Source organism: Hyalella azteca, unplaced genomic scaffold (genome assembly GCF_000764305.2).
Source record: "Hyalella azteca isolate HAZT.00-mixed unplaced genomic scaffold, Hazt_2.0.2 contig12373, whole genome shotgun sequence".
NCBI classification, from domain to species: Eukaryota; Metazoa; Arthropoda; class Malacostraca; order Amphipoda; family Hyalellidae; genus Hyalella; species Hyalella azteca.
The window spans coordinates 182,194-193,350 of record NW_025942333.1 but is presented as its reverse complement, the minus strand read 5'-3'; the positions used below and the strand labels follow the sequence as shown (position 1 = coordinate 193,350).

Below are 11,157 nucleotides of genomic sequence, written 5' to 3'. Positions count from 1 at the left end.
TGGGATCATAATCTTGGCGATTGCTCACCAATATACAAGTAAAAATCGAACGTAACTAAATGCTCATGATTTATTAAACAGGCTCGCCATTCTCTACTTCACAGGGAATTTAATTGGATGACATCAAGCCAAGTTCCTATGTCTGCTCAGTTGACCATCAACACAAGCAGGCTTGCCTCCAAAGCATCAAGAGTTTCTATTGGTCTAAACTGCACCAAAAACATCACCAATACGAATAAAAAAACTACAGGAGATTCAGAAAATTGGAATAGTTGAAAATTTTTATTAGATTTACGTTTTGCGTTAAGTGGAAACTAATAAAAATATTCTTTCAATCATATTTGTGAGAATTCAACTGATGAATATGACAACTAATTCCTTAATTAAATGAGCAAATAGATGCAAAGTTGACATTCTCGAAATTAAGGAAGCTATGTGACAGAAGACAAATCTAGATTTTATTTCACTTTAATTGCTGATCTCAGAGCGATCGTGGCAGCAGCAAACAAGAAGAAATCAACCCTAAAATTTCATTATCTCTGTGCGGTCAACAGCCCGCAGACAAAGCAGTAGCAGTAGGAAGCTGGTGATGTCTGCCCTGCAGGAGCCAGCTGGTGATGTGCAGACGGTAGCTGGTGAGGTGCAGGAGCCAGCTGGTGGGGTGCAGGAGCCAGCTGGTGAGATGCAGGAGGCAGCTGGTGAGGTGCAGGAGCCAGCTGGTTCAGACAGCAGGAGGCAGCAGGAGCAGACGGCAGAAGGTGCAGGAGGCAGCTAGTCGGCGTCCCTGTCCCGCTTGCTCTTCTTGCGCTTGTGTTTGTGTGAGGGCGACCGGGACCGCGACCGCGTGCGGTGACGGGGACGCGAGGGCGACCGTGACAGGCGGCGGTGACGACGCGACCTGTTATGATGGCACGTGTTAAGAACTGCATGCCTAACCCAAGCCACGTTATTCCGTGTTAAGAACTGCATGCCTAACCCAAACCACGTTAGTCCGTGTTAAGAACTCTGCATGCCTAACCCAAGCCACGTTATTCCGTGTTAAGAACTCTGCATGCCTAACCCAAGCCACGTTATTCCGTGTTAAGAACTGCATGCCTAACCCAAACCACGTTAGTCCGTGTTAAGAACTGCATGCCTAACCCAAGCCACGTTATTCCGTGTTAAGAACTGCATGCCTAACCCAAACCACGTTATTCCGTGTTAAGAACTGCATGCCTAACCCAAGCCACGTTAGTCCGTGTTAAGAACTGCATGCCTAACCCAAGCCACGTTAGTCCGTGTTAAGAACTGCATGCCTAATCCGACCTACAGTTCTAGTGTTTCGTATAGGCATGCAATTGTATATATCATATATACAGGTACTACCTATATTACTTCTATATCAATTTCGTGACTACTTGGTATATATATGATTTAGTATCCCTTACATTATTGCTCATTAATGATTTTTCTGAAATAAATGAAATAAAATTCACAAAACGGAAAAAGTTTTCGTTGGAATTCAGGGAATAATTTCAAACAGTAGAAAAATTAAAGTTCTTCTAACTATGCTTTCATAAAATTCTGGTTTTAAATACAAATTTGTACAGACGGTCGTAATAAATGATAATGAATTTGATTTTATGGCATTGAGATGCACGGTAAGATTTGCACTATAAATTAAATAAAATTATACAAATAAAGACTGTGGTTTATAGCAGTGACCTTTTCCTGTCGTCGTCAGAGTCGTCGCGGTCTCTGTCTGTACGGTACTGCGGCGGAGACTCTCCGTGCCCCACAGAGATGCCCCCGGTCAGAGATGGAGGAGGAGGCACTTCACCGCCCCACCTTGGAGGAGGCGGAGCTACATGTGCTGCTGGAGGTACCATCTGGGGTGGAGGCACCATGGGGGGAGGGGGGTTATTCCAGGACACAGGAGGAGCATTGAAGTTGGGGGGCGGGCCCTGCACTACAGGAGGCCCCGCAGGAGGCCCAGCAGGAGGAGGCGTGCCGTAGTAAGACACTGGAGGGTAATAGCCGTTGTCGGGGCCTTGTTCCCACATGTTCCCGCCAAATCTGAAGAAAAATGTCCTCTTGGTTACGAATATAAGCTCAAATGACTAGCATAATCATGAAGTATCCTTGCTAATAAGTAAGGGACGAATGGATGCCCTTCACTTGACTTTCTATTAATAGTAGAGATAACCAGGATGGTTAAAAACAGTAACTAGTGGCAGTATATCAATAAAGAGACAGTGGGCAGAGTTTTTTAGGGCGATTAGTGTAGCCTACTTATTTCCAGCCACTACGTACATCATTTTATATCTGAGCCAACAAAGAGACATTATTCTGCATTACATTAACAAAAATCTACAAGGATAATAAAGGATTCTCTTGGAGAAGTAGAAACTTAGATCGTAACATAAAAGATATGGTAAGGCAATAAATAGCATTCAGATATTCTACATTACATTAACAAAAATCTACAAGGATAATAAAGGATTCTCTTGGAGAAGTAGACACTTAGAGTGTAACACAGCAGACATGGTAAGGCAATAAATAGAATGCAGACATCACATTAACAAAAATCTACAAGGATAAAAAAGGTTTCTCTTGGAGAAGTAGACACTTAGAGTGTAACACAGCAGATATGGTAAGGCAATATCACGCAGCTAAGGTGTGCTCACTCCATGTCATCATAGGGTCCATGTGGCATGGGAGGCGGTGGTCCAGACATGTAGGAAGGAGGCATGACTTTGTTGGAGTACTCGCGACGGTCTGCTGTCATCACCTGTAATCAATTATAAGAATTTAAACCTGACTCAGCACACGCTGCTTTTCTATCGACGGTTATTTTCAAACGAAACAAGTGAAAAAAATTTTTTTTCTCAATTATCGCCTGGGCAATACAAGAAACAAACTTAACACTCGTAACAGCGACTCGAGTAACAACCAAATTATAAGAATTTAAATCTGACTCAGCAGACATTGTTTTTTCTATCAGCGGTTATTTTAAAATGAAACAAGTAAAAAAAATATTTTTCTCAATTATTTTACACCTTATCAAGGTTGGATTACTAGATTTTATTTTAAAATTCTTGACACACTTGACGGCAGAATTATTGCGGGGAATTTATTATGAAATGTGTCAGTGATGAAATGTCTGGTATGATGAGATATCAGAGAAGCCATGATGATGCAGGAGGCTGTTCACTTGTCACCTGTATGGAGTTGCCCTCACCTGTATGGAGTTGCCCTCACCTGTATGGAGTTGCCCTCACCTGTATGGAGTTGCCCTCAGGTCGTGCCGGGTTGTCCACGCGTTTATTGAAAGGCACGGACGCTCGTGGCGGGCGGCTGGTGGAGTTCCCGTTGTTCTCAGCTCCATTTGACTTGTTCTCTGAATTAGACAAGTACCCAAATGGCTGCAAGTGTGGATAACATCATTAGTGGCATGAACGGCAAAACATACCTAGTTAACCACAATATTCTAAAGTACATTTAAACACAGAATTGCTCTCGGAAAAACTAAGTAATTATAAAAATTTTGCAATTCAGAATATTAACAAACACATTCTACTTAGACTCTTCTATTTTGACTCATAACAAGAGGTGAAAAATTGTCCTTTTCATTGCACAATTGTGAGCAGCAATAATGTTCAGTGTCAATTGAAGACAAATTTCTCACCTTGCCAACATTGATCCCTAAAGAGTTCAGTCCACTGCCACTCTCATGCATCCTCATCCTTTTCTGGCGGTCACAATACTTGAACCAAGATTGTTCATTGAAACCATAATTGAAGTAGTCTGAGAGGTCTGCACCAGGCTTCCTCCAAGGCTTGTCTTCATAGTCAGCCAAATTCAAGTCTGCCACAGCTACACCATTCACTTTGCCAGCAGTAGCAAAGTCATCGTCTTTAAGGCCTGTTGTTGGGGCAGCCTAAGGTGCGCAAAGAAATTTCTATTATGCACAAATTAAAATATAATTCTTACGTAGATTCATAAATATGCTAAGCATATGTTAAATATTACAGGTGCAATAAATGTACACAATCAAGTAAAGAAGTTTATAATAAGCATGAATATGGCACAACTTAGGCTGGAAGCGAGCCTGGCAATTATGTACAAATTAAAATATAATTCTTACATATATTAATAAACATGATAAGCATATGTTAAATATTACTCAGTTCAATAAATATACATAGTATGTAATCAAGTAAAAAAGTTTATTATAAGCATGAGATAGCACACCTTAGGCTGGAAGTGAGCCTGGCTATTATGTACAAATTAAAAAAAAATTCTTACATAGATTAATAAATATGATAAGCATATATTAAATATTACCCAGTTCAATAAATATACATAATATATAATCAAGTAAAAAAGTTTATTATAAGCATGAGATAGCACACCTTAGGTTGGAAGCGAGCCTGGTGTTGGCCAGGGGTCATAACTTCAGCCGCCTTCTTGAGTTCACCAATGGTGATGGTGAGATCGTCTTCATCACTACTCTCCCCTGCAGCATCGTCTTCACCTTCTTTTCCCCCTTCACCAATGGTAGCATCTGCTGCTGGGGCATCTCCAGCAGAAGGCAAGGCCTCTTTGTCATTGGGCTCAAGTGACGCTCCTGCATCTGCATCAGGTTTTTCTTGATCTTGAGTTTGCTCTGAATTATCAGCTGGTGCATCTTTACCGTCTGCTAAAATACGAGGAATAACAATCAATAACTGGCCTATAAAAATTGTTTACAATGACAGTAACATTTTATTGAACAAATATTAAATTGAAAAATTTGAAAGCATGCCAAAAATGAAGCCAATAGAATAAAAAATAAAGCACTAAGCAATAAAATCTTTAAAAAAATGCAATTACAAAATATAATTGTAAGGATTTGTGGTAAGATATCAGAATTTTCTGCTCAATAGCAATAATGAACTAACCTGAATCACTCCCCTCAGGTACATTGTCCTCCTGTAAAAAAAAAAAGTAGAAAAAAGGTATTAATACAATATTAATTAGCATTCAATACAAACATATAAGTCATTTTTCAGAATATTTAAAATGAAAATTTGAGTGTTGAAGATTGCCAAAACAAACCCACAATTATGAAGAAGAATGTATTAGGGATTTTTCGAGACAAGACCAAGTCCTTTGAATACAGTGAGGAAGCATGGCATGTATGGCTGTTGCCAACACAGTTGCATTTATCCTAACTCCCCAGGATGCTCTTGTAAAATTTTCTCTTTGTCATAACCTTCAAAAATCCTGTACTCAAAATTTTAGATGCATTGTGGTTTGTAGATGCATTATTAAAGAATTTAGAATTTTGCGCAACATACAATTTGATACATGAATATTGAAAATGAGGAATGAAGAACTTATAACAAATGTTATGCTACAAATTATAATGTAACTGCATTATTATTAATTTAACTTTACAGCAATTTTCTCTACAAACAGATAACATGGATGAGAATTATAAAAATGCACATTGTCCCACAATCTAAATGAAAAGAATTTTAGTTAACCATGTTGCTATTAAAATAACTTGCCAGTTATGATCGGGTAACTGGTAAAATGTGCCAGTATTATCATTTTAATTGAAAACTGAAATAGGACACAAATATTGCCAAAAGCTTATGATATTGTACAAGGGGTTGTTGACGGAGCACATACATGTTGCAGCCATTGAGTGGAGCTGCAGCCATATTAGACATGTTCAGAATGTATCTTAGTTTGGCCCAGTGGTAACACACAGAGAAAGTGCAGCTCACACTTGAATGCAGGCTGTGGTAACTGGGATGCTGATTTTGTGAAACCTTGCCTTTTGGTACCAAAGCTGATAAGTCAGGAGAGATATTGCAATGAAATGTTTTTTGCTTGTGTGGGATTTTGTAAATATTCATTTGCTTTTGTGTAAAATTTTCATAGCTTTTTACCAATGCATATTTGAAGTTTGAATAAGAGTTGTATATATCCCGCGATCACCTTACAAAAATTAACCGTGGATTTTTGGCGGCCACTCTTTGCTTTATGGTCGGCCGTCTCAGTCCCAGCTTGGTATATTGTAATTTTTTGATCATGCCAGTAAAAAATCACCAACATTTTAGTGAATTTATGATAATGTTGATAACTTAATTAGGAAGTAAATTCAAACCTTAGATGTTGCTTGTTGAGAAGCGGCTTCTTTCTCTGCATTATCTTCTCCGTACAACCAGTGGTCATCGTCCTGCACTTCTGTCATTCTTAAACAAAGAGTAGCTTAACATGAATCAATTTTCAATCTGTAATAGATTTTGAGCCAAAAAAACACCTGGAAGAAAAATTTACATAAATAATATTTTATATGACTTTAAAATTTGTACCCAAATGTGGGTTAATCAAAATGCAGGCTATAAGAAGTAATTTGATTTATTAATTCAAATGTGACAACATTAATTTCAAGTTACAGGAAGCATATAATGCAGAAATTTTGGTGGAAATAAGTACATGATACACTTGAATATCACAAAAATTTGAACTGACTGTGAAAACAATATACAATATTGTTTTGCCATCAATATGATGGCAGAATTTTTTTATCGATATGCAAATGAATAATGATCAAAGATAAAGATAATTGAAATGTGTATAAATAATGACCTATTGTAATATAATGACCCATTATAAAAAAGCAGATCTCAACAAGTAGTACTTGTAATATATTTAACAACATTTTGAATGTATCAACATTTATTTTCAAGTTACAAGAAGCATTGAACAATGAAATTATGGTGGATACAAGTACATAATAAATGTAAATAGGACACCGCAAGGAAATTTTGAAATGGAAAATGACTCTCAAAACTATCTCAATGATCAGAAGTTTTTGGCAGTTTGCAAACAGATGCTTTATCTCAACGATCAGAAGTTTTTCGCAGTTTGCAAACAGATGCTAGAGTCCTATCCCCATAGATGAGGGTTCCAGCAATCGTTGGTTGGTTAATACTGTGCACCTCTGCATGATGACAATGCTGGTGGGTTCCTCCAGCACAGTGTGAGCAACAGTCTTGCAAGCTTGTCTTTATTGTTATTTGTTTTTTATTGTTATTTATTAAGTTACTGAACATCTAATGAAACCTACTGCTTTAACCTCCTACTGCTTTTTAAACCTCCCTACCAACTAACGACTGGCTAAACTTATCGACTAACAACAGGCATGTGGATGTAATGGCATGCTGAAATAATATTACAATGACTATTGTGCCTGGAATGTGCCACACTGTGAGGCCTGGCATACCAGCATTATCATACATCACGCATGGAATATATCTACAGGGTTTGTACCAGTATTTAGATAAAAAATTCCGTGACTTTTCCATGACCATCAATATCATTTTTCAAGACTTGTATGCGACAGGTTTAGCATGACAGAAAGACTAACTGTGCATATTCTATAATCTCCTGCAGTTGATAAATAGCAAGCATGTGAATGCATGTAGCTCTTTATGGATCTTCAAAAGCGGCATGACTCTTCAAAGCTACTTCCTTCATATTTGACACATCGAAGTCCAGGGCTGGAAAAGTCCTATTTTTGTCTGAAATATCACGGCTCTAATATTATATATTTTCAGTAGGTATGAAATCTCGCGGCTCAAATGTCATAAATTTTTGTTTGATTGAAAAATCGCGGTTGGCACTTCGCAAACATGTCACTTCATAAAATTTTCAACTTCCGCAATCCATATTGCTTTACCGTTCCCGCCAAAATATCCTGCAGAAAAAAACATAAACATCGTAATGTAAACAAATCAACTAAACGTTTTGTTTAAGATTGTGCATAGTTGCGGTCATGTCAAAGCGGTCAGACTGCAGTAACACATGCTCAACTTACAGTAAAGACAAATTTTATCTTTGCCATATAACTATTTTAGGGTAAAATTAGAGATTTGGGGTAACACGTGCATGGACTTTGTAAATAAATTTGCGCCTCATAAATGGCTTTTCATGGCCAAGATATGGAATTCACGGCTCGGTGAAATGGAATCACGGCAGACAAATCCATAAAACCACGGCTCGAAAAATTCAGTCGCGGCTCGCCAAGTAGATATATTCCATACCTGTCGAAGTCTTTTGAGCACTATGTACATATTGCCATACCTTCATGCTTTGAATGGCAAGCAAGACAGTCATGATAGGGTAAACGCGGTACATTCCGACACATTAAGGACGCATCGAGAAATGAAAAACTATAAAAAAAACGTATGCGTTACGTAAGTTCTGTTGCCTTCACGTGACTCTCAAAACACTTCACTACGCATCAGCAACGATGAAACGTCACAAAATGTTGCCATATTTATTAAAAAGCCTTTAGAATGGAAACCTACCAAATCCCTATATTCCGTCACTGTGTGTGGCAATATTCGACATGTGGCGAGTCGTATTGGGTCAGCGCTTCAAATTTAACTGATACGTAATGCCGACATCCACGTGTTTGAATTTCGTTCGCTGTGTGAGCTGTATTGGGATACAACACGGCTTTGAATTAGAACACTAACGAATATTGAACACTACTTAATTACGTTTTAATTAACAGCTATTAGGCTTTTAATTAAGCAAATTTCAATTTTTGTACAAAGCTTGGAACAATCTGTGTGTGTCCAATTCAAGTTGTGTCTGAATTAGTTTTCATGTGTCTAAATCCATTTCTCAATTTAATCATCTATTGATTTATTTACGACTTGAAATCAGCGAATACAAGTATACTTAAAGGATTCCTAATATATTCACAGTCTCACAGACGTATTTAAAAGTCTCAAACCATAATATTCTTCCTATAAAAACAGTTATTCACTATTTGGTAGAGCAAGGTCAACTGTCAAATTTGACACATTTTTCGATGATCTCACCAGGTGGCATGCATTGTCTCTCTTTGGATCTCAATATTTTCCCACTAGATGGCCAAGACCTAGTGTTTTGGCAGTATTTTGACGCATAAATGTATGACCTCACCATATCAACCATCAATAAACGCATGGAACTAAAACAAAGCTTAATATAAAGGAAAAGCTGGAGAGGTGACGGAATTACCCACGATGCCGGAATATACCGCGTTTACCCTAAGTTTATATTCTTAACCACAAGTAATGAAATTTACACATTCCAGGTACAATGATGATGTAGACAGTAGAAATAGCATGCTGAAGATGGAACACTGCCACTGAAGATCAAAAAGTTGTCGAAGGCAACTAAGCTTGGTGACCAAGCTCACATGATTGGTTCTCCAATCAGAATGCGTGTCACTTGGTCAGGTGACCAAGCTCATGTGATTGGTTCTCCAATTTACCAATTAGAATGCATGTCAATCAGAAACAGTAAACACATGCAGCACAGAAAAACACTTCATTTTTTTTTATTTTTTTATTTTCAAATTTCATGTCTATCCATAACCTGAAATGAAATCCAACAACTTTCCAGGCCTTGAAAATAAAAAATCAAATTCCATGACTTTCCAGGTTTTCCATGAACAATACAAACCCTGTACCTACTTGTACTTGGCAAGCAATGACAGGATTTTTCGAGCCTTGATTTTATGGGTTTGCCAGCCATGATTCCATTTCTTCAAGCCATGAATTCCATATCTCTGCCATGAAAAGCAATTTACGTTTTACAAGCCACAAATTTATTTACAAAGTTGCGTGCATGTTTGCGTGCAGATATTTAGGGTGAAATTTACCCCAAATATCTAATTTTACTCTAAATACAATCTGATCGTACAGCAACTCTCTAAATACAATCTGATCGTCTTCACTTAAGTGTCAACTCACTCAACTGAAGTTACTGAACATGTGACAATGCAGTCTGGCCACTCTGACGTGAATGCAAGTATGCAAATGCAACTAAGCAATTTTCACGGAAAAATGTTGGGTTGACCTGTCATCATTATGTTCTGCAGTACCTTATATTTTGGCAGGATAATTGAAGTAATTTATATAAACTAAACAAACAGAATAGCCTATTAGAAAATCATGTATAAAATGATGTTCTTTAACTCCTTTTCACTATCTAAATAAGCAAACATTCTGAGAATGGAATTGCACAAGGAGAAGACATAAGTCACACAACACAACTATGCGAAGAATTGCCTCCTCCAGGTCCAGTCGTCCAGGCTCCCAGTCCCAAGGGCCAAGGCTGCTCCCCAAGTGGCCACCGCCAGTCCGCCATCCCAAACTTCCGAAGCAGAGCCTGTAACAAAATAATTTAATGCGATCCCAGGGGAGCGCACCCGTGCATCACCAAATAAGTGCACCAATCAGCCCTGAATAGAACGCCCAGCATATTTCCGTAACGACCGCGCGTAAGGCCACCTATCATCCGTGCATTCTCCGACAGGCCTCCTCTATCGGTCTATCCCACTCCCAGAATTCTCTACAGTCTACCGCACTCAATAGTGAGTCAGTGACCATTCAGAGTCAGTTTGTATACCATAGCAAACCTCCCTGCAACCCATTCCATACAAGGTCCAGGTGCCAACGGAGAGGAATGTGCACCAAAGGTGAATACAGTGAGTTCCGAACTAAAAATCGTTCCAAAAATATTGGATGAGTAAAAACGCAGCATCCATCGCACTACATGAGAAATGTGCAAAAATTCTGACGCCACGTAAAGGAAAATACAAAAAATACCATTAGGTCTAGATCGGTTTCAGTTGACGAAGTTGTAATAAAGGGAGCGCAGTCGTGCACCACCATTTTGTGCTCCAATAAGCCCTGAATCGAACGGCTTGGATCTCTCCGGACATCGACCAATCAGCGGTGAACCACTCGGTTTTGTCCTCCTCCGGCCTTGTATAAAACCTGCCGTGCACCACCAGGCGTCGGATCGAATATGACTTCCGGGCATCGTTAAATTACGTAATTTTACGTTCACCGCATCTGACGTTAGGCTTCAGATAGCATAGTTCTGTTCCAAAATTTATCGTCCTTCGACGAGTGGCCGTTCAACCGAGGGCTGGTTCGACGGGGTCGCCTGCAAAAGACCACAACTGCCCTGGATGTAATGGACGTTCATGATTCCTGCCTTCCGGAACGTAGCCTTCAACACTTCAAGCCATCCGTATCTAGGCCGTGGGTCGAACCAGCCCTCGGTCGAACGGCCACTTGTCGAAGGACGATAAATTTTGGAACAGAACTATGC

At 39.0% G+C, this 11,157-nt stretch overlaps 1 protein-coding gene across 2 annotated transcripts; it reads right to left on the bottom strand.

The window, feature by feature from the left end:
• Window positions 1–695: 695 nt before the first annotated feature.
• Window positions 696–6,290, bottom strand: LOC108679490 (pre-mRNA 3'-end-processing factor FIP1). Of its 2 annotated transcripts, none has more exons than XM_018168114.2 (8): window positions 6,140–6,290; window positions 4,923–4,953; window positions 4,395–4,681; window positions 3,668–3,919; window positions 3,261–3,404; window positions 2,667–2,770; window positions 1,705–2,055; window positions 696–898 (listed from the first exon to the last, which is right to left on the bottom strand). In XM_018168114.2, exons 1-8 carry the CDS (start codon window positions 6,224–6,226, stop codon window positions 772–774), a joined length of 1,383 nt encoding a protein of 460 aa, XP_018023603.1. In that variant the 5' UTR covers window positions 6,227–6,290; the 3' UTR covers window positions 696–771. The 2 variants fall into 2 exon arrangements, with proteins under 2 accessions (XP_018023603.1, XP_018023604.1); XM_018168115.2 differs by having other exon boundaries at window positions 4,395–4,678.
• Window positions 6,291–11,157: the final 4,867 nt, after the last annotated feature.

Coding starts and splice junctions, on each gene's coding strand:
- LOC108679490 (XM_018168114.2), bottom strand. CDS start 6,226: ATGACAGAAGTGCAGGACGATGACCACTGGTTGTACGGAGAAGATAAT. Junction 4,954..6,139: donor CTCAACAAGCAACATCTAAG/GTTTGAATTTAC, acceptor TTTTTTTTACAG/GAGGACAATGTACCTGAGGG. Junction 3,920..4,394: donor AGGCTCGCTTCCAACCTAAG/GTGTGCTATCTC, acceptor TGCGCACCTTAG/GCTGCCCCAACAACAGGCCT.